Consider the following 24608-nt stretch of genomic DNA (forward strand, 5'->3'; position numbering starts at 1 on the left):
TAAAGTATAATAAAAAGAAAAAGAAAAACGTTATAAATAAAAAGCTAATATGACATGATATTACAGTTAAGGTTAATGAGACCAGGAACATCTGGGTTGCATTCATGTTATTAACAAGACAAAATACAAGAGTTCAACAGTAAAATAACTATTAAATTTTGAAGTAGAATTTACAAAGTTTTAAAAACTTGCAATGTCATATAACAAAAGCTGAATTTAAAAAACTATACCTATAAAATGAGCACAGTTTTTTATAGAAATGTGAACAGAAAATGGAGAAATTAAAACAATAATATCATTAACAAAAACAAAATGCTAACATTTATTGAGTACGTCAAGGTACTTTCCAAGTATCTCATTTGAATTCATCACAACCCTATAAGATAACCCTCTTATGTCCTACCTTTTACTGATTAATAAACTGAGGCATAGTGAGATTAAGAAAGATGATCAAGGGCCCATATCTCATAAGCAACAAAGTCAAAATTCAACCCCAAGCAAGTCTGTTCAGAGCCAGAGCACATAATCACAAAAGACACAATAAATAGCAGGTTTTGGCTTAAAATGTTGGTGACCAAACAATCATCTGCCTGAAACAATCTCTGTTTATGTTTGCTGTCCTGACAAGATTATTAATAACTCCCTTTTTCAAGTTTTCCAGTTTAGGTAATATATGTAATGGTCACCCTACCTTGAAAGTCCCTCCCAGATATCATGATTCTAAAAGTATGAAAAGAAAAATTAGAACTTGATTCAATTAGGTGATGAGGGGCACACTGTTGTGTAAATAAATGGGATCAACTGGGAATATTTATCTGTGTTTTCTCTAGTGTTTCTCATCATTCTAGAGAATAATTAATGGTGCCTTCTGTTAATTGCCTCTTCTCTCCGCACACCCAAAGGAAACATTTAAGAGATTCTTTGGTTGTAAACACCTTTCTTGCAGCAATGGCCAAAGCACAGAGCCATGGCCAAAGCACGGAGCCTAGGGGAAGCTGAACACTTGTATCATGATGCTTGTGGCCTCTAATATTTGAAAGAACATGACATTCATCTGGGGAGGAGAGCACACTTCGGTGGAAGGCAGCGTGGCAGCAGTACCTCCCAGAATTTCACCAAGATACACCTGTCAGGAGCCAAACACCTGCATGAACATTTGGGTGGGTGAAATCAGAATGGGGGAAACTTGGCTTCCATGCTTGAAACCCTTTCCTTTTTTCTTCTTTCTGCTGTAACCCTGCTCTTTTATGCACTTGACAAAGACCTCATGCATCAAGGCTCAACATCTGTTTTTGTTTGTTTTTGGAAAACTCATGATCCCTCTTCCCCACTCTCATAGAATAATATTAATTTTAACAGAAACCAAGGTATTGGAGCTGAAAAAAATAACCTTACAGTGCTTCAAGCCAGTGAGTAAAGTGGAATGGGGGGCGTGGAGTTTTCCTGATAGCTTATCATCTGGACCGTGGAACCTAATATTTTTACCACCAAATATCCCATTCTACCTATAAAAATGTATTTTAGTTAGCAAACTACATTTAGATATAGTTATTATTATTCAGTATTAGTATAACAACTCTCATTTTTGACAGTCTAGTTGTTATTTTACATATCATAGTTAAGTCCTTGCAAAAGCATATGAAGTGATGATGATTCTTCCTTTAGAGATGAAGAAATGAAGGCACATAAAGGTGAATTACTTTGCCCCAAATCACAAAGTTGATTAATGGTGACACCAAATGTACTCTGCTTTTCAATAGTTAATTTCCCAAGTTTATTTGTCAGAGATAATTAAAACTTTCGCTGAGTCTAAAATAGAGTAGCCAAAGGGGGTTAATGTAATTTTATGCTAAAGCAACTTGATAGTGTTGTTTTGTATAAATATATAATTTTAATAACTTTGTGAAATATTAAAAATGGTCATTTATGGCCATCTTTGCATGCCAAAGGGATATTAATCATTGCAATAGTTGATGCAGGGGGTGATTTACCATAGCTACAATTTATGTTGGGCCAGTGTGACCTTTAGACTCCACCTACTTTTATTTTATTTATGATTTCAAATGAATCCTCAAAGCTCTAACAACTTATTCATTAATTTAATTAAATGGTGCAATGCTAATAGTGACTAGGAAAATAAAGATGAAAGAGAGACAAACTGTATGTAAATTAGTAGTGTAGTGTAATTGTTCATTGTGGGACCCTGGTGTCAGTCTATCTAAGAGGGTTCCCAGCTGTATCACTTATTAATATTGAGATCATGGGAAAGATCCCTGACTTCCTGTGCTTTATATTAAAATGAGATTGTTGTGAAGACTAAACAAATATATTAGAAGAATGGCTGGGACAGTAAGTGCTGAATAACTGTTACGTATTATTATTATTGAAGTGCTCTAAAATTTATAGTTGATTTATCTTTTTGATATTTGAAATCCATTAGTATGCAAGCTTATTAATAGATTTAAGCCACTTATCACTTACTGGTTCTGTTCTGCTTATTTTCTTCACTCACTACATATTAATTATTCCTAGTGTTCCATTATTGGAACGCTAAGCATGTGGGAGTCATTTATTTTATTTTATTTTATTTATTTATTTTTTATTTATTTTTGTTTTTTTCCCTGTGCTTACTTTAGGGTAGTAATATTTTTTAAAAATTATTATACTTTAAGTTCTAGGGTACATGTGCACAATGTGACGGTTTGTTACATATGTATACATGTGCCATGTTGGTATGCTGCACCCACTAACTCGTCATTTACATTAGGTATTCCTCCTAATGCTATCCCTCCCCCATCCCCTCACCCCACGACAGGCCCTGATGTGTGATGTTCTCCACCCTGCGTCCAAGTGTTCTCATTGTTCAATTCCCACCTATGAGTGAGAACATGCGGTGTTTGGTTTTCTGTCCTTGCGATAGTTTGCTCAGAATGATGGTTTCCAGCTTCATCCATGTCCCTATAAAGGACATGAACTCATCCTTTTTGATGGCTGCCTAGTATTCCATGGTGTACATGTGCCATATTTTCTTAATCCAGTCTATCAGTGATGGGCATTTGTGTTGGTTCCAAGTCTTTGCTATTGTGAATAGCGCCACATTAAACATACATGTGCATGTGTCTTTATAGTAGGATAATTTATAATCCTTTGGGTATATACCCAGTAATGGGATGGCTGGGTCAAATGGTATTTCTAGTTCTAGATCCTTGAGGAATCACCACACCACACTGTCTTCCACAATGGTTGAACTAGTGTACACTGCATGTGGGAGTCATTTATATCCTACTGCTCAAGGTCATCGCAAAGGTCTGATTTTTCAAATTAAAAAAATTGCAACCTCAGGCATAAATGGGTTAATGTGATTAAAATATTTTAATAAAATTATCTATCTACAATTATCCAAAACAAAAATAGCTTGTGAGGAGTAGCATTGTTCTACAGTTTTGAAAATGTCATAAAAGTCTGTTTCATAGAAGACAGCTGGATTCTTATATTTGTTTCTCTTTTAATCTGTTGCAATATACAGTTTTGGTTGAGGTAGATTAGGAAATCTGGTCTCACATAGATATGTAATTCAAAAAAGAAGGAGTATTTTAACAGTCTTTTCAGAGAGTCGTGTATAAACTTCTTTAATACTATACCAAAACTCTGCAGGTGGCAGTTTCTTAAAGGCTAGTTGTCAAATTGAAGACTATATCAATGAACTTAGCACACATAGTTACATCCACTAGTCTATCTTGCCTTTGAATGGATTTTTTTACCCAGGCAGAAAGTTGACCTTTCAGACCACCTTTGAAAGGGTTTCAGTGGCCTCAAAATAGAGCACCACACTTGGACTCAACTCTCTATTAGCCCTTGTATCTATTATTTGAGTTTTTGTTTTATAGAGGATTTTGTTTTCTAGAGAATACACTTAGCATTGGGATTTGAGGGTTATATTGTGTTTACATATTCTTCCATATTAAAGGTTACTGGCCTGCTTTCCAAAGCCATCATAGTAGTTTGCACTTCCAATAACAGGGGATGAGGATTCCATTTATTCTATGTTCTAGTCAACGCTTGATATTGCCCCACTTCTTAATTTTTGTCAAAATGGCAAGTGTGAAATTGTATCCACTGTTTTAATTTGCATTTCCATAGTTATTCATTAGATTTAACATTATTTAATATTAATAATGTTCATGAATAATTTCAAAATATGTAAGTTTTCAATTATGATGTTTCTCTATCAATTTGCTACTGATTTTTAACTTAATAACACTGTAGTCAGAGAATGTTACCTATATGACCCCATTAAACATTTAAATTTAAGTTTTTCACAAATCAAAAGAGTGCTTCAAAATTATACTAGAAAGATATCCCCTAATGACACCACTTTCATACTATTCTTGCTATGTGCATGACAGATACCATACATAACCTCAGTTAAAACCTGAGACAGGTTTACTATCCCTGTTTTACTGATGAAATAAGAAGCACAAAGATACTAACACAGTTTGTAGGTAGCAGAACCACAATCCAAAAACAGCAGTGTGACATCTAAGTCCATGCTCTTAGTCAGTGACTTATGCACAGGATTGTAATTCCATTAGCGATATGCTAACGTTTCCAAAGTGTCTTTTAAATAAAAGTCCCTTCCAAATGTTCTTATACTTTCTTTTGTTCTCATAAGAGCCTGATACACAATGAAAAGTGTAGTCATCCTCTTTCACATGTGGAAAAACTGATGCACAGATCCATTGTAGTTCTTTTTTTTTTTTTTTTTTTGCTTATGCATTTTTTTAAAAAACATTTTTTATTATACTTTAAGTTCTAGGGTAAGGGCCAAGGTTAATCAGGGTTATTTCCTCTAAATTGGATCAATATTTTGCTTGGCTCTGTGTTCAGTGTGGATACAAGGTAGTTTATTTCAATAGAAATTGGGATAACAACTGACTTAGAGATTTATGCTCTTTTTCCTACAGATACTAGAATCACCAGTGCAATGACTGAGGAAAGGAACAGTACAACAATTACAAAGTTCATTCTCTTGGGATTCTCTGAATTTCCAAAGCTCGCTATTTTCCTCTTTTCAATATTCCTAGGGATCTACCTCCTGACAGTGTCCTGGAACATGAGCCTCATCACCCTTATCAGGATGGACTCCCATCTGCATACACCTATGTACTTTTTCCTTAGTAATCTGTCGTTTCTGGACATCTGCTATGTTTCCACTACAGCCCCCAAGATGCTCTCAGACTTCTTCAAGAAGCATAAATGCATCTCCTTTATGGGGTGCAGTATGCAGTACTTTTTCTTCTCTAGCCTAGGTCTAACTGAGTGCTGTCTTCTGGCAGCCATGGCTTATGATCGATGTGCTGCCATTTGTGAACCTCTGCTCTACAGGGCCATCATGTCTCCCACCCTCTGCATGCAGATGGTGGCAGGATCTTGTATAACTGGATTCTTAGGCTCATTTATCCAACTCTGTGCTTTGCTTCAGCTCCATTTCTGTGGGCCAAACGTCATCAACCATTTCTTTTGTGATCTGCCCCAGCTGCTGATTCTATCCTGTTCTGACACCTTTTTCTTTCAAGTCATGACCTCTGTTCTCACAGTGATCTTTGGACTCATGTCAGTTTTAGTTATCATGATATCTTATGGTTATATCATTGCCGCCATTCTGAAGATCACCTCAGCTGAAGGCAGAGCCAAAGCTTTCAACACTTGTGCTTCTCACTTGACAGCAGTGATCCTTTTCTTTGGCTCAGGTATCTTTGTTTATATATATCCTAATGCTGGTGATTCCCTGAGCCAAAACAAGTTGGCATCAGTCTTATATACAGTTATAATCCCCATGTTAAATCCAGTGATCTACAGCTTGAGGAACAAGGAAATCAAAGACGCCCTAAACAGATGGAAGAAGAGAATCTTCTCCTGGTGTTATGGAATGAAATAATGGAATTTGTTTCAGATGTGTAAATAGTGTGGGAAGAATAGCTAAACATTTATTTTCAACTCTCCTAATTGTTGGCAGAATTGCAGTTGCTCCTTATATAAACTCAGGGCTGGCACAAAATCAGGCAAATGCATAAAAGGTATCTTCAAATTTAATAACCACTCTTTATTAGTTGTACTCTAATAAATCAATAGGCCAGGCAAACCACAGCATTTTTTGTAGCTAGTTGTGGCAATGGGACAGTTCACCTTGAATATTCAATTTCTATCTAACATGGCACTACCTCAAGAACCAGAGATGCTATTACTGGTCAGGGCTTCCAGGAGACAAGCAAGTCTTCTCATAGCATCTTATTTTAGGTAGAAGAAGGATTACTATTAATACAGGGAGATCTTTTTAAAAATAATTTCCCAATTAAGCTAAAATTCACATTTAACCTATTCTTTCACCTTTGGAAATTTTGGATTAATTTCTTCATTTATGCATTTGTCCGAAGCCAAATATTCATATCAGGTTAAAGGCTTGCTAAAGTCACACAGATGAAATTTGTTGTAACAGGAATGCTTAACATGTCTGCTAAGTTAAGATTTGGTTGACCAGTTTTCTAGCTAGGTATTCCTAGACAATTCCTTGTATGCTATTCCTATAGTGTCTTTGTTTTTCCATCTTATCTCTACCATGACACCAGAAAAGAGAATCAGAAACTGGCGGTGGTGGTGACATAATCTAGTCCCTGATTTTTGCATTTCCAACTGTCTTACTATTAACACTTTTGGCTTGTTTAATAGGCCAAGTCCCTGTTACAAAGTTGTTTTTCCAATAATTAACAAATAGGAAGTGGTTGGTAAAATCATCCATAAAGAACGGAACCTCTGGGGCCACAAGAAAGTCTGAATTTGGCTGTTTCCCTTATAACTTACTACAAGATACAGAGGAATACTAGAGGATTCAGATTTAAAATACCAAACAAGGAAAGGAAGCTGAGGCAGAAAGCACACTTCTGTTGTTTAATCTTCTGGTAGGATTCTGACTTCCATAATCTTAGGCCTGAAATCATGGAAATTTTCAAGAGATTATATCCAGTAAAAGGCATTTTGTATATTCCCCCCACCTCCCTCTGAATTCAGAAGGGAAAATTTCAAATCCCCATGAGTGTTCAGTTGCTAAAAATCTTACAGCAAACCTTTTAGATAACTGTAGGCACTACAATGTGAGAAGTTCTGCTTCTAATAAATACTCCATATCCCTGTGAGTAGAATCCAACTTCAGGGAGCTTGGAGATGAAAGGGAAAGTTATCTCAGAAGACAACTGGTTTACAGTTATCGGATAGGATTTTGTTGAGAAGTTTGAGATGGGGTTGCAAGCCTGGGTTTCATGTAAAGTTTTTTGTTGTTTTTGTTTTTTGTTTTGTTTTTAGCTAACTCTTTTTAGTGACCCCATTGAGACCTCTCTTGGCTTCAGTTTAAAACAAAGGATATTAGCTGATGACTATACTGACATTGAGAGAGAAGTAACTTCCTAAGTGCCATTCATTTCATTTGGTTGGGTGTTTAATGCTTTTATGGTCACTGATTATTAGAATCTTTGAAGAGAAATACTACTTGGAGTTGATATCACAATGAGCAGAAATGCTTTATTATATAATATTCAAAAGCTCCTTAATTATGAAAAACATAATCTTCAGAAAAGAATGTTGTAGCCTTTAAGTCAGAAAGCCCTATCTCTACAGAAGACCAGAATACCTTTTATTTTGATATTCAAATCATCTGTAGGATATGGGTGTATAAGATGCATATCCCCGTACAGAAATTTCTTATGAACAACAAAGGTTCAGAGATTAACTGGTCATAACAGAGGTTCATAAATTAAAGACAAATTCTTGGGCAATATCACATATTTCTCTTTTTGTAACTACTCGTGATTAACATTTTTGTATTGGTGATGTATTTTTTAAACAAAAAATGTACTTTATGTGGTGTACTATGGGAAAATTGTCTGCATATTTCAATTATATTCTATAATATTTTATCGGTCTCTAGGCTGCTGCAGAAGCTTAGCACCATGGCTGGGAATGAAAGGCCCTGGATATGAAACAGTAAATTCTGTGTTTTAAGAAGTTGCATTTTCCTTGCTGTGTTAGTAGAAGAGGATGGGGTTTAATATATTCTAGGACTCTGGGCATAGGCTAAACACTCCTGACTCAGCACTGATTGCTGATTGGCAGTTCTGTTTATCACTATATATCTCGATTAATTTATATGCAAAATTTGGAAACTGATTTTATATATGCCTATATCACATTTTGCATTAAGTGCTCTAATAGTTTATTTTTGGCACATGAAGGTGGAAAAGTGAAGATAATAGTGGAACTTTCAACAGGTCCCTAAGTTTTCTAGGTTGAGCCACATCCAGGGAAGTAGATCAATGGATGGCTATACCTATGCAAAGGCTATACCCATGCTTGAGCAGGGTTAGCACCTAGTATACAGGGAATCAGTATACCTGTTTTTATCTGAGGACATGATGACTATGCGCACTGTAAAAACGAGATCTGACTTGTTTTACAAGATATTCTTTCTACAAGAAACTCGTTTCACTTATAAAGACACATATAGACTGAAAATGAAGGCATGGAAAAAGATAGTTCATACAAATGGAAAACAAAAAAGAGCAGGAGTAGCTATACTTATATCAGATAAAATAGATTTTAAGACAAAACCTGTAGAAAAAAAAAAAACCAAAGAAGGTCACTATATGATAGAGGAGTCAATTCAGCAAGAGGACATAACAGTTATAAATATGTATGCACCCAATGCTGAAGCACTCAAATGTCTAAAGCAAATATTATTAGAGCTAAATAGAGAGACAGACCCCAGTGCAGTAATAGTTGGGAGTTCAACACCCCACTTTCACCATGGTACAGATTATCTAGACTACAAATGAAGAAAGAAAAATTAGACTAAATCTGCACTATAGACCAAATTGACCTAAACTATAAAATACACAGAAATTAAACAATCTGCTCATGAATGACCATTGAGTCAATAAAAAAGAAGTAAATTTAAAAATGTATTGAAACAAATGAAAATGGAAGCACAATGTACTAAATCTATAGGACATAGCAAAAGCAGTACGAAGAGGGAAGTTTATATCAAAATAAACATCTACATTAAAATTGTAAAAGACTTTGAATAAATAATCTAACAATGCATCTCAAGAAACTAGAAAAGCAAGAGTAAAATGAATCCAAAGTTAGTAGAAGAAAAGAAGTAATAAAGATCAGAGGAGAAATAGTTAATTGAAACTAAGAAAACAGTACAAAATGTAAAAGGAAAAGTTTGTGTTTTAAAAGATAAACTAAATTGACAAAACTTTATCTGGACTAAGAAAAAGGTGAGAAGACACAAATAAGTAAAATCAGAGATGAAAACAGAGGTATTATAAATGATACCACAGAAATTTAAAGGATCATTAGAGACTATTATCAGCAACTATGTGCCAATGAATTGGAAAACGTAGAAAAGACGGATCAATTTCTAGACTCATACAACCTACTGAGATTGAACCATGAAGAAATACAGAACCTCAATAGACCAATAACAAGTAATGAGATAGAAGGAATAATAGAAAGTCTCCCATCAAAGGAAAGAACAGGACCTGATGGCTTGCATTTTCTTTGCTGTGTTAGTAGAAGAGGATGGAGTTTAGTAGCTTCTATTCATTGCTAAATTTCACCAAACACTTAAAAAAGAAGTAATACCAATCCTACCCAAACTATTAAAAAAAAAAATCAAACATGAGGGAATACTTCCAAACTCATTCTATCAGGCTAGGATAATCCTGATACCAAAACAAGACAAAGACACAACACGCAAAGGAAACTCTAGGCCAATATCACTGATGAACATAGATGGAAAAATTATCAGCAAAATACTAGCACACCAAATTCAACAGCACATTAAAAAGATACTTTATCCTGATCAATAGGATTCATCCCAGGGATGCAAGTATGGGTTAACATATGCAAATCAATAAATGTGATACATCACATCAGACAAATAAAGGACAAAAAAACATACAATAATTTCAATAGAGAGTGAAAATCATTCCATAAAATTCAACATATCTCTTCATGATAAAAGTTCTCAACAAACTGGGTATAGAAGGAACCTACTTCAAGATAATAAGGTCCATATACAACAAACTCATAGCTAGTATCATACCAAATAAGAAAAAAATGAAAGCCTTTCCTCTAAGATGTAGAACAAGAAGAGAATGCCCACTTTCACCACTTTTATTCAACATAGTACTGAAAGTTCTAGCCGGAGCAATTAAACAAGAGAAATATAAGGCATAAAATTGTGAACAAAGAAGTCAAATTATTCCTGTTTGTAGGTATATAATCTTATATTTAGAAAAACTTAGACTCCACCAAAAGCTATTCAAACTGATAAATTTAGTAAAATTGCAGGATACATAATCAACATATAAAAATTAGTAGCATTTTTATATGCCAACATTGAAAAATCTGAAAAAGAAGCCAAGAAAGCAATCCCATTTATAATAGCTATGAATAAAATAAAATACCTGTAAATAAACTTAACTGAAGAAGTGAAAGATCTCTACAATGAAAAATGTAAAACAGTGATGAAAAAAATTGAAGGAGGACTCAAATAATGGAAAGATATCCTATGTTCATGGATTGGAAGAATCAATATTGTTAAAATGTCAATACTACCCAAAACTATCTACAGATTCCATGCAAACCCTATCAAATTATCAATACATTCTTCATAGAAATAGAAAAATACTAAAATTTATATGGAATCACAAAATACCCAGAATAGTCAAAGTGATCCTAATCAAGAAAAACAAAGTTGGAGGCATCACATTAGCTGACTCAAATTATACTACAAAGCTATAGTACCAAAACAGCATGGCACTGGCCTAACAACAGACATATAGACCAATAGAACAGAATAAAAAACCCAGAAATAAATACATATATTTATAGTAAATTTATTTTTGACAAAGCTACCAAGGGGGAAACATTAGGGAAAGAACTATCTCTTCAATAAATGATGCTGGGAAAACTAGACATCTATATGCAGAATAATGAAACTAGACCCCTCTCTTACCACATCCAAAAATTTAAAAAAATGGATAAAAGACTTAAGTGTAAGATCTGAAACTATAAAACTACTAGAAGAAAATATTAAAAAAATGCTTCAGGACTGGTTTGGACAAAGATTTTTTTTTTTTAGTAAGAACTCAGGAGCATAGGCAACCAAAGCAATAAATGGGCAAATGTAATAACTTTAAGCTGGAAACCTTCTGCACAGAAAAGTAAACAATCGATAAAGTGAAGAGACAACCTCTTGAATGTTATAAAATATCTGCAAACTATTTGAAGAGAAAATCTCTTACAACTAAGAGTGCCACATATCATGTGGAGAATTAATAAAACCAGTTTAAAGTAGATTCAAATATTAAATAAAGTCTAATTGTTCTGTAAGACTCTTAAGCAATATTTTATTTTTTTAAGTTGAAGACCACCAACTTTATAAAATCATTTTTGCTCTGAAGACAAAGAGAGGAAATTGACAATTGTGAAAAAATGAATTTTACCAAGATCATTTTGTCCATTTTGCAGATAATCACTTTCATCTCATAACAAAATGACTGTGTAATGATTAATACATCTCTATCCAAAAAAGCCGGGATAGTAGAAATAAACATCTCCTATTAATAAATGGGTAAGAAGGCATTCTTGGGCATTCCTAGCCAGGCGTGACTGCTTTTAAATCGATTGTCTGAACTTATTGATGAGCAACTTAAGAAGAGTGATGTCTTGAAACTTCGATCAAAGATGTAATGTAGGCAGTGCACAGAGAGAACACGTTGTTTTCTCTGTCTTCCTGCCTCATCTGGCAGAGACAATTTCTAGACTAATTTCAGATTTTCAGTACTAATTAATGATTCAGTAAAATAAACAGATACTTCATGACCTATAGCTCTTCCTCCTCTTTGCCCCTTTTCCCTTCCCCAAACCTTCAACATCCACATAGACTGAAGTGTCCTTTATTTGTCTGGATTTTTAAGACCTCCCATAGATGAGGTATTTCCCACCATCTGGGATGCATCTGGGCAGCCCTTTCCAGTGAACATCCATTAACTTAACTGCCTGGCTCCAAGCCGTATCTGCCTCTCTTCCTTGAGATTGAGCCCAGCCAACAAAATGCCACTTTCAAGATCAAGCAAGTTCAGGGTGACTTATTTTTCCCAAGTCACATCACCTCTGGATAATTTTCAAAGCTATTTTCAGGGATAACTCGATGTCGCAATGCACATCAAGTTAATTGAGTCAATTGGATGCATGATTCCCAATGACTCCATGCTTGCCCATATTCCTGGTCTCAGAAAGCTTTTTAAAGAAAAGCTCAGGGTGAGCCCTCTCAGCAGGGAATACCACAGCATTGTGGCTTCCCAGAAGCGGGTTTACCCCTCCCATCACTCCAAGCAGGATCAAAGAATCAGTCTCTTCAAAGAACAGACAGCAGGCACTATGGGTGGAAGGCCACAGATGCCCTACAGATGTGGTTGGGCAACTATTTTCTAGGTTTTACCAGGCTGGTTTATAAGTCTATTTGAAGACTGAGAATGATTTTAGAGAACACCTTCTTCTATTTACACTGGAGAGAGTACAATAAATAAATGAATGTTTACGTTATTTTCAATGAGCGAAAACAGCTACTTACAAAGACAGACAAGACCTGCTTTAAGCAAAAGTATAAAATTCTACAACTTTGTCCTCTGTGCCACTGCCTCCCTCTTTAAGCCCCTCTCATCCTGATTCTGAATTCTTTGTTCTTTCCATTACCACTTGCCTGTGTTCTCATGCAGCTGTCTTTTCCTGTGACTGATGGCGTCAGCTAAATTCTGGCCCTACCAATGACTGGCTGTGATCTAGTGAGCAGCCAAGGCAGAAAACAACTGCCTCAGAGAATCCCTCTCTGAAAAACACTGAAGTGTTTGCTTCAGTCTCAAAATCTGGTCCACTTTCCCTAATTTTGAGGATTCCTTTGCTTGACATTGCCAGCTACTCTTCCTACTTTTCCATTTTCTTCTCTCCTTTCACTGCTACACTGGCATAACTTTCTTCAATACCTGACCTTGCTGTAATCCCCTCTGAGCCCCTGTCTGAGACTGATGAGTTCCGCCCTTACAAATCTGTTGAAACTGTGCTGGTAAGACCACACCTTCCCTCGTTCTTGCCAAATCAATAGCCCTCTGTTCATATTTTTCCCCCTTGAGTTCCATGTCATGTTCGCTAAGTATCACCGGGTGGTGACAGACTTGAGGATCAGGATAAGGAATTTGGATGTCATCAGGCCGTGAATGAACAAAAAAACTAATGAAGGCTCTTGAGCAAAGAATGACATGATTGGATTTGTACTTTAGGGAGGTTCGCTTGCAGGTTAAGGAGGAAGGATTGAATTGGAGAGAGTGAAGGCAAATTATTAACAATCACTTTAAAATTGAGTGAGTCCCCACTGACCCCCAAAAATTGCCTGGAGATAGAGACAGCATGAAAGAAGGATTCTATTGATTCTATAGATAATTAGATCTGTGGATAAGTAGTATCAAAGAACAGGAGAATTCATGCAGAAGGTGGGAGCAAGGGAGGTAGGAATTGTAAAACACCACAGTCTTTTCTTCTAGTTTGCTATCCTTACACCCTTCAGTCCACAATAAGAAGTGAAGAAAACAGAGGTTTCTTTAGGTTTCCAGGATTTTTTTTTTCATAGAAAAGATTTATTTACAAACTACTGCATTGGCCATAGTAATCACTTCCCCAGTATCTAGCCTTAGAGAGAGACCCCAAGAATGCAGGTATGATGCCCAGAGCTGGGAACGTGAGGAGGGGGTATAATTTGTTTAACTTCACAGTAGGAGACTCTGGCCCTGGCAGAGGAGAAATTGATGGAGTTTTGGGTGGAGAAGGGAAACTGTAACATATTTTTCTTGTCTGGATGCAAGTTGAAGAGCTGCCAACATCAGCAGGGTGTGGCCACCATCTTTCACAAATCCTTGAAAGAAGCTGCAGTGTCCTGTGGGTTTACGCAATGCCCACTTCTTTCTGTTTCTTGTGTGTTCCTCCCCAAATCGAGCCCCAAATTATTTTTGTAAATAAAGACTTACTGGAACAAATTCATGCGCATGCATTTTCTTATCACCTACTTTTGTGCTATAATGGCAGAGTTAGGTAGTTACTGTAGAAACCACTTGGTTGCAAAGCCTAAAATATTTACTAGCCGATCATTTAAAGAAAATCCTTGTCAATCGCATTCTAAAAAAGTCCTAAAATGAATTTTTTGACAAAGCAACTAATTACTTGTTTTTGTTTTTTTGGTGGGGGGAGGAGTCTCTCTTTGTCATCCAGCCTGGAGTGCAGTGACTCAATCTCAGCTCACTGCAACCTCCACCTCCCGGGTTCAAGCAGTTCCCCTGCCTCAACTTCCCTAGTTGAGGGAAGGGATTACAGGTGTGTGCCACCAAGCCCAGCTAATTTTTGTAGAGATGGGGTTTCACCATGTTGGCCATGCTGGTCTTGAACTCCTGACCTCAGGTGATCCACTCGCCTCAGCCTCCCAAAGTTCTGGGATTACAGGTGTGAGCCACCGTGCCCGGCTGCAACCAATCACTTCTCATTTACCTGTGTCATTAATCCAGATGACAATGCAATCAGATTGTCTTCCTTAGAGAGATTCATGGCTTTGTTTAGGATATGAGTAAACAATATTCAGGTGGTCTTTCTGAGTCAGTATGATGTCCCATACCATCAAATAGGTAACCAGGGAGAAAGTCAAGTTCCTTAGACTCTCTAACATGCCTCTTCCCCCACTCCCATCCTGAAGACTGCATAGCAAGCTCAGCAAAGCTGAGAGCTGATACACATTGAGCTCCTGTCTGACCTTGTAGACCTTTACATGGAGGACTGCAGCCAATCCACTTAGCAACTGCATCTACTGTATAGAGGAAGCTCCTATTTGTGTTTCACAGTTGGTAAGATGAGGACTTAGGGAAACTTCAGGACTTGTGCAAAGTTACCTACTGGGCTAGAATGTTGTCTATATTTCAGTTCTGAAATCTCTATTTCCCATCCATATTTGTCATTCTAGCAGTTGAGATATTTGAGTGACTAGCAAAGCAAAAACAAAGTCTAGAGACTGAATAGACTCACAATCCAGGCTTTGCTCTTAATCTTATATTGAGATTACCAACAAATAGAAGACGCAATAGGAATATTTCAATAGAGGACCCAAAGCTCTCAACTCTACACAATTGTGTGATGGAAGAACCACTTAAAGTGCTTCTTTCATCTAAACTTACTCATGGTTATTTCAGGTGGAAAGAAAAATGGTGGCAATTTTTACTTTGCTTTAGCTCAAAGTTTATCTGAATATCGCATGGTAAAAGGAAAAGATTGAATGTGAGATTGGTTTTATGTTACCGAATAATGTAACAAATTTAGAAATATGAAATCTGCCAGTAGTTAACCTAGAGAGACCAAGCGCAGTTCAGTCTTTTGTTCAAATCTTCCTCAAGAAGGAAGTCACATGACAGGAAGATGTGGAGACTGAGAAATGAGGACATAAGAGAAATTCCACTGTGTGTGTGTCCAGTCTTGTGTGTGCAAAGCTCTTTATGTTAAACCATTTTCAGCTGAAGGAAAATGTAAGGGGAACTTTTTAGGTTAGGCTGATGTCATTTGGAAGCCTGAAGGCAGATGGGCAGGGGAAGTGAGTTGGTCCTAACGCTCAATCCTTGTAGAGCTTAGCTTGGAGGGCAGATGGAGAGGGAACAATAGCGCTGAGGGGTCAGTCTGTCTCCTAGACTCTTCAAATGATGAATAACAGATGCTCAAGGAGTATTTATTTAATGATTGATGAATTAGGCTTTCACTAGAATGTCCTGGAGAACTGTGTTGAGAATAATGGCAAGGCAACTTCAGAATAAAGTGAAAATCAAGGGTATGACTGCTCAGTTATGTCTGCCATGACGTGGAATACGAGTGTGGAAGCCTAAAGGCTAAGCTTTTGCCACATCAGGGTATCCCCTTTCTCTTCTCTTCTCTTCTCTTCTCTTCTCGTCTCGTCTCGTCTCGTCTCGTCTCGTCTCGTCTCGTCTCGTCTCTCCTCTCCTCTCCTCTCCTCTCCTCTCCCCTCCCCTCCCCTTCCCTCCTCCCTCTCTCTGTCCCTCCCTCCCTCTCTCTTTCTTCTTCCTCTTATTTCTTTATTTCTCTCTCTCCCCCTTCCTTCCTTCCTTCCTTCCTTCCTTCCTTCCTTCCTTCCTTCCTTCCTTCCTTCCTTCCTTCCTTCCTTCCTTCCTTTCTTTCTTTCTTTCTTTCTTTCTTTCTTTCTTTCTTTCTTTCTTTCTTTCTTTCTTTCTTTCTTTCTTCTCTCTCTCTCTTTCTTTCTCCCTCCTTTCTTCCTTCCTTTCTCCCTCCTTCTTCCTTCCTTCCTTCCTTCCTTCCTTCCTTCCTTCCTTCCTTCCTTCCTTCATCTGTCCATCCATTCATTTGTTCTTTGTTTCTTTCCTTCCTTCCTTCTTTTGAGACGGGGTTTCAGTATTTTTTCCAGGCTCACCTTGAACTCTTGTGCTAAAGGGATCTCCTGTTTAAGCCTCTTGAGTAGCTGGGATGACAGGCTCACACCATCACACCATCACACACCATCACACCAGCTCTCTGTAGTCCAGTCCACCTCAAATCACTAGCATGTGTCCTCCAAATCTAAATTTGCAAAAGGCAAAGAAAAAAAGGAGCAGAAAGGGAATAAGTGATGATGAGAAAATGGATCAGGGAAAGTGAAAGAGAGAGGAAGAAAAAGAGTGCTAATACAGAACACAAATGAAATGGCATGGGCCACCAAATTCTGGCCTAGCTTTTAATGGGAATATGCAACATTTCACATGGGCCTTCTGTTTTCCCCCTCCAGATTAAAAGGAATCATAAAATCACTATGTTCTTATTCATGCTCAGTACCCAAACAATGCTTGTGGAAAGAACAGCCTCTGAGGGGAAGGAGCTGGCAAGGCAGCCCTTAACACATCAGGTTAGGAGTCAACTGTTCAGAAAAGAAAATACTGGCAGGTTGTTCACTGATACCTTCCATATTTGTTATAACAAAGTTTATTCCAAAGTTTATAAAATCCGTAGTTCTCTGATCCACTTAGTGATTCTTTGACTATCAGTTTTCACACTGGCCTCCTAGATTCCTGCTGGAAGGGAATTGTCCCAGCAAATGTAACTAGACATTTCTCCCCATTTTAAACCACAAGTGAAAGACAGAAATAGGAAACACGTGGACTAGTTCCAAGTCCACACAGGACTGAACCTTAGACATGAATCATGGTTTGACTCTGTATGAGATGGTGTCAGAAGGTTGTATGTGATCAACCTGAGAAAGAAAGCAGGTGTGGCACTTCCCTCTTGCCTCTTTTACGAGGAAGAAAAATGGCTCTTTTGCAATGTAAACGCATAATTTTTGTAGACAAGATGCCTCTTTATTTTAGAGACCAAAGTTCAGTTTTAGTCTTAGGCTGTTACTGCTCAAGTGTGGCCATCTAGGGAAGTTACATATGCATCCTAGTACAAGAAAAAGCAGAGGAAATTGCTGGTGAACATAGTAAAACAGGAAAGGCATGGGTGAAACGCACTGGTCACCAGTACTCACACCTGACTGTTACAAACAGTTCTTCTGTTTCTGGCATGCAAAATTAGGCCGAGACGGGCGGATCACAAGGTCAGGAGATCGAGACCATCCTCGCTAATATGGTGAAACCCCGTCTCTACTAAAAAATACAAAAAACTAGCCGGGCGAGGTGGCGGGCGCCTGTAGTCCCAGCTACTTGGGAGGCTGAGGCAGGAGAATGGCGTAAACCCAGGAGGCGGAGCTTGCAGTGAGCTGAGATCCGGCCACTGCACTCTAGCCTGGGCGACAGAGCAAGACTCCGTCTCAAAAAAATAAAAATTAAAAAAAAAAAAAAAAAAAAAAAAAAGAAAATTCTCACCATTTGCACTTCTCCTTTCACTGTTTTCCAGTGAATTGAAAAGAGAACATCCTTGAACACAGCAGTCACAGAATCCATAGGCTTTGGGTCATTTCACGCATATTAATATTCCAGAAATATTTGTTTCTTTTGATTTCAAAATGGGTGTGTGTTTGTTTTTTTTCCTGAGCACAAAATTGACAATTACCCAATACCCATCATTGTTTGGTACTTAGTACGTTCTCAAAAAAAAATTTCTCAAGTGAATAAAGACATGCTTATTGTTGAAAACTCAAAAAACATGGAAAAGAGGAAACAATTAAAATAATTCAGAAAAACCTCCTGTTTGAAGTGCTTGTTCTCTGGTGCCATAAAGAAACAGCACTTGAACATAAATTTAATGTCCTCAGCAAGGCCATTTTTTTTACTTTATTGCCGAAAGGGTACGCTCACAAGCAGTTTTGCCAAGAGAGTACACCGAACAAAGGAGACAGGGTCATTTATAACCTGACGTTGTCTATTCTTGCTTGGACCAGTATAAACACGCCAGGGCAAATATTTAGGTTAAATTGTAGGAGCTAAAAACATAAAGTACATTGATTTCTTTATTATGGCTAGCAGATATTTAAGAATGTTAGTACAGGTCTTTGAATAAATTTTGCTTCTAAGAGAAGTTACTATTTATTCCTAATTAGATGGGGAGGAAAGCCTTTGAAGAGGAACGTCTACTTTACTTTGTACAATTCCCCCTCTTTTTATTTCATAATTCCTCTTCAGACTTGTTTAATATATTTTTGACTTAATTGCTTTGTTTGTCCTTCTAAGAGAAGTAATTTTTCCGAATAGGGTGGAGGAGAGTTAGGAGTTAACTCTGTAAGAGTGGCAGAGAGAAGTTTTTGTATAAAACTTTGAAGGCAGGGAATAATATAACAGCCTACAAGAATAAGTACACCATTAACAAGAGTGAGCGAGGTGAGAATTGAAGTTAAAATTTCTTTTTATCCACTGAACCAATGTTTTATTATTTCAGAAAAAGGGTTATTTATTTTAGAATTTTTGGCAAGTTTATCAGATAAGGCTGTTAATCCTTGCAGTGCCTTTGTTATCGTTAAGTCAGGGGCAATATTATCAGGAACAAAAGTACAACATTGAGTTTTAATTGTGACACAAACATCTCCTTTTTCTGCTAGTATTACATTCAGAGCTTTTTATTTTTCTAGTCCATCTGGCTGGTAGGTCCTGATTGCTTAGCTATCCCTTTGATGGCATCTTTAGTGTAATTTATGAATCATTGCTGATTGTAATAGATATAGTTTATTTAGCCTACTTTTTTTTATAGTTATCTACCAGAACAACGTGGATTTAAATTCTGCAGCCATTTGATTTTGTGCTTTAAACTTATTTGGCGCTTCTCAAGGGACCTTAATAGCATTTATATAAACCTGAGGATTAAAGGATGCATAAGGAGTTTCCCTTGGCCTGTGGTGTTTTGTTTTTATTATTATTTTTTTAGATTGATGAAATGCCAGGGTGAAGGGGATAGCCAATTGGATTAGAGCACAAGTACTGCTCCAATTATTGGGCAGAGTGTCCCGTAAAGGTCCTCCACAGTACCATCATACATTTTCTTTGGGATGGCTAAGTGTGGACTGATGGGCAAGCTCTTGGAAAGGCTTGAGCTCCTTGCATAATTTTATGCTTCCAAGGAACACCAAATTTTCCCCTTGCCATGAGAAACGTGAAGTAAACTTGTCGTTTAGTGGTGGAAGCTGGATTGCCCTCAGGGGCTGACCCACAGGGTGTTGAATTTCAGGAAATAGCAGATAGAGAGCTTGGCATGATGGATTATCCTAAGCAGTGGGATTCTTAAAGAGAGCCACCATACAGTTTATATCTGGTCAATGAGGAAACCATCTGAGTGGAAAGGGGATAATCTGGGCCTCTGGCCTACCGTACGTACAAGCATAATAATCACTTTTATTTAAAGTTTGAACAGAATATTTAATCCATCCCAGCCACACATTTGCATCTTGATATCTTGTCTTGATGGCTAAGGTCTGTCTTAGATCTCTTATTTTTACAATAGACACCCTAGTTTTATTATTAGATGTAGGAGCAACTGGTTTGGGATCTAGAACTGAGGCTACTGAAGAAGGGGAAGGTGGGGGAATAATGAGTATTAAAAAATACCTAGGATTTTTTTCCATTTATGTCAATCCCCATACCATAGAAGCGACTAAGGTCTAGAGTTAGTTAAGGTGGAGGTGGTAATAGAGAGAAGGATAGGGTTACATTGATAAGGCTGACAGTTAGAAGGGGTAGTCCTTTTAGTGAAAGAGATGAGGGGTTTTAGATCTGCACAAACTTTTTTCATGGAAGTCCAACTTTGCTCCTGACTAGTTTAAAGGGCATAGTTCCATTTACTATAAGGTTGCCAGGCTGTAGGAGCAGAAAATCAGTGTCCTGGCTGTAGGTAATCACAACAATGAGTGTTGGGATAACTGTGTTAATTAGAGGGTTGGGACATGCATATTTCTATGAAAAGGCTAGCTATCATTGATCTCTTACATTTCCACAAGGTATGACAGCAAGCATTAATGGCAATGGTCTCAGGTGAGTCAGACTTAGTTACATTAATAACAAAGGAGCTAGTAACAGATTAAGGAAAGGAAACGAAGTAATATAGAAGATATATGAAAATTAAACTTTCTTTAACTTTAAAGTAGTAGGGCTTGATCCTAGTACAGTAACCCATGATTCTGATGAGGAAGATGTTTTCTTGACTCGAGTATGGTGGGTTCATTCTTTCTTGGCTGTGTGGATGGCAGTCTCAGTGGTTAACAGCATAAAACAGGGCCCTTCCCAGGCTGACTAGAGGTTTTTTTTTTTCTGTCTTTTGATGACAGTGTGGTTTTCAGGTTGGTGCTGGTGTACTGGAAATTCTAGGGCTGGTACGTGGGTTAAAAGACTTGGTTCTGAGGGAAGGGAAAGTGGAAGATAAATTAAGTCTATAATTTCTGTAGCATATCCTGGGGCTTGAGCCCCCATGGTGATGCCTCCCGCTCCATTCCTGCTCAGCACTGCCCAGGGGACACTGTGGCCCTGCCCCCACTTAAGGTCTTGGCCTTCTTGTGGCCTTCACTGCCCCTGCGTGTTGTGGCCTTGGGAATAAGGGGCCTTGTGACTTACCCAGCTGCCCTCGGGCCTTAAGAAAGCTAAACACAATTTTATATTTGACAATGCTTTTTGTATTATTTTATACCAGATAAGTTAAAATTTCCCTTTAATATTAATGTGCTATTAATGTTAAGTTTAATTTTAATAAAATCTCATAGACATTATTTATCCAGTTTTAATGTCTGACTATAAGGTAAGACTTTTATAGACTCTTTTTAACTTTTTACAATTTTTGTTAAAGGGCAAGGTTAGTGCTTTAAGAAAAATCTATTGTGCTTTTATTTTAATGTCCAGTTCACCGAAAAACTGGATTATACCCCTTTAACTTTAGCCAAGATGTTTACACACAGAATTTCCTTTACAATTAACATTTTAAAAATTGCTTAAACTTTTAAAACAAAATATATTTTTAACCTTTTAATGCAGGTAAAAATCCATATTCTTATGCTTCCTTATCCTTTTATTAAAAGTATATTTATTTTTCTTACATACCTTGTATATAAACTGTTTTTTAAAGTAGTTTTACATTCAGGAGGCCTAATTACTTTTAAATTATACAATATTTCTTACATAAATTCCCTTTTATAACTTTTCTTATGACTTTCACAGACAATCTTCAACATGTCTTAACTTTCTGCCTTCCTTTTACACTATTTCTTTTCCTAGTTTCATCCTCTGTGTCTTCCTTTGATTTCTGTCTCTCCCAGTCTCTTACTTATTCTTTCCCTCTCTCTCTCTCTCATTTGCACTCTTTTTTCCTCTCTCTCTGTCATTCCCTGTTTCCTTTTTCTCTCCTGAGTTTTTCTGCTCTCCTGTTTTTGTTTTTTTCTGATTTCCCTTTTTACTTTTTTCCCTTCTTCCTACACTTAGTTTCTCAGGCTTGGTGGGATTTGTGCAGCTGCAGTCTGAGCCCGGGTCATTACCGGCCCTGAGGTTTGGCAGATGCCTGCTGCAAGTTGCAGGAATTATGCCCTTTCACCTCCTCTGCTCTCCTACTGGCACTGGTCCCTGCTCCCTTTTTCTCACAGAGCCAGGCTGGGAAGAGGGACTTAACCCTTGGTGTGCCTGGCTGTTTGGCGCGACACTGGCTGTTTTTGCTCTCTTTCTCTCTGACTTCCTCTCCTAGCTTCTTTTTCTTCTCTGCTGGGCTTCCCTTTGCCTCTGCCAACCACCTATGCTGCTGTTTCCCCGCTCTCTTTCCCCTTCCTCTAGGGCAATGACCAGAAGGAGAGGAGCTTAGCCTTTTTCTTTCCTCAAGAAGAGGGGACAGGGGAGTTTTGAATTTTTTTTTTTTTTTTTTACTATCGGAGGTTTGTGTGAAGTTCAACCCCCCACCATGGGGATTTCTTACCTCTTTTTGAGGTTCAACCCCCCCAACAATGGGAATTTCTCACCTCTTTTTAACCTCCAAGACATTCTGACTAAGGAATACTTCACTGCCCACTGCGGCTTTCTTTCTCTAGTCAGACTAACGAATGCTTTACTGCCCTCGTGGTCTCTCTCTCCTTGGTATGTCCTAACCAAGGAATGCTTTACTGCCCTGTGGCTTTTTCCTTAGTCCCAACCACCAAGGAAATACCTTACTGAGTCTCTCGGTGTTTTTTTCCTCAGTCTGTGCACAGTTTCCTGGTTCACATGATATGTAAGGATCCTTTACTCCAGGTCGCTAGGCAAGTTTTTTTTTCTTTCTGCAAATGCTGAGAGTCTGGGTTTATTCATCACACCGGGTGGGTCTCGAGTCCTTCTCTCTGAGGCCACTGCAATGAGGCAGAGGAGCATACTCCCTCATGAGAGAGGACTGGAGACTACCCCCGGAGAAGAATGTATCCCCATACGGATTGCCACCAAATGGTTTGAAATGCTTGTTCCCTGGTGCTGTAAAGAAATAGCACTCCACGAGAGTACTGTTTCTGCAGAAAGTTAAAAAAAAAATGGCCTTGCTGAGGAAATTAAATTTATGTTCAAGTGCTATTTCTTTATGGCACTGGGAACAAGCATTTCAAACACTACCAACCAGATGTAATTACTGTCTATGCATTGGTGTACATCTCTCTAGTTATGTACATAGTTGGGGTTATGCTGAATATATAGCATGCTTTTTTCATAACATCATTGTCAGAGGCATTTGAACCAGAGCGACTCCATCTTGAATATGGGCTGGATAAAATAAGGCTGAGACCTGCTGGGCTGCATTCCTAGTAGGTTAGGTATTCTAAGTCACAGGATGATATAGGAGGTCTGCATGAGATGCAGGTCATAAAGATCTTGCTGATAAAACAGCATGCAGTAAAGAAACTGTCCAAAACCCACCAAAACCAAGATGGCAACAAGAGTGACCTCTGGCCACCCCCACTTCTCATTATATGCTAATTATAGTGCATTAGCGTCCTAAAAGATATTTCCACCAGTACCGTGACAGTTTACAAATGCCATGGCAACGTCAGAATATTACCCTATAAGTCTGAAAAGCAGAGGAACCCTCGGTTCTGGGAATTGCCCACTCCTTTCCTGGAAAACTCATGAATAATCCACCCCTTGTTTAGCATATAATCAAGAAATAAAAATAAGTATCCTTAGTCAAACAGCACGTGCATCTGCTTTGCTTATGGGTTAGCCATTCTTTTGTTATTTACTTCTTTAATAAACTTGCTTACACTTTACTCTGTGAACTCACCCTGAACTTTTTCTTGTTCAAGATCCAAGAACCCTCTCTTGGTGTCTGGATCAGGACCCTTTTCCAGTAACATCTTTCCAGTAACCATGAAGGCATGATACTAAGGAGACCCCCGTCCCAAAGGAAATAGACTGCAGCACCGATTGGCTGACTTTGGGTAAGTTGTGGGGTATCCAGGTAGAGAATGGAATTTAGTTAGAGGCCAACTTTAGAGGAGTTAGAGTCTCTCCTAAGACAGGCGGGGTTAAAGGCCCCTCTTAATAAAAGGCAAAACACGCTTGACGAAACTTGGGTTCAAGGCCCAACTTAGAAAGGTTAGAGTCCTTCCTAAGATTTAGGAGTTAGAGGCTCCCTCTCAGTAAAGTGCCTCTGCGCTAAGAACAGGTTTAGCACTATAGGATGTTAACCATTATTCTCTTTGGATTATTCTGCCTTGAACTCTTTGCTGATGGCTATGGGTGATAGCATTAGGCACGTACAGGACCGTGGAACATGAAGAGCTTTTTCTCCCTAAAAAGGGGAAATTTGAGAGCTGTTGGGACTGCCGGAAAATATCTTTTGAGACTGACAAGTGGCCACCTCTACTTTACAGTGTCACTGCAATGGGTGGGTCTTTCTCTGGCCTCCCTGAGCTCCTCACCTTTCCCACTCTGCTGCAGGCAACGCTTTTCTCCCTTCCCTTTTCCCTCTCTGTGCAAACAGATTGAATGAATGGCAAAAGTTGCTGTCTATCTGCTCTGTGAAGGTTTGATTAATGGGACAAA

General features: G+C 37.9%; 1 protein-coding gene across 1 annotated transcript; it reads left to right on the forward strand.

The window, feature by feature from the left end:
- Positions 1-4984: 4984 nt before the first annotated feature.
- Positions 4985-5938, forward strand: LOC115893627 (olfactory receptor 1440-like). Its single transcript, XM_030918625.1, has one exon. It carries the CDS (start codon positions 4985-4987, stop codon positions 5936-5938), a length of 954 nt encoding a protein of 317 aa, XP_030774485.1.
- Positions 5939-24608: the final 18670 nt, after the last annotated feature.

This window comes from Rhinopithecus roxellana, chromosome 15, assembly GCF_007565055.1.
Source record: "Rhinopithecus roxellana isolate Shanxi Qingling chromosome 15, ASM756505v1, whole genome shotgun sequence".
Classification (NCBI taxonomy): domain Eukaryota; kingdom Metazoa; phylum Chordata; class Mammalia; order Primates; family Cercopithecidae; genus Rhinopithecus; species Rhinopithecus roxellana.

What these genes read in the sequence shown, in the direction of transcription:
- LOC115893627 (XM_030918625.1), top strand. Translation starts at nt 4,985, where the DNA reads ATGACTGAGGAAAGGAACAGTACAACAATTACAAAGTTCATTCTCTTG.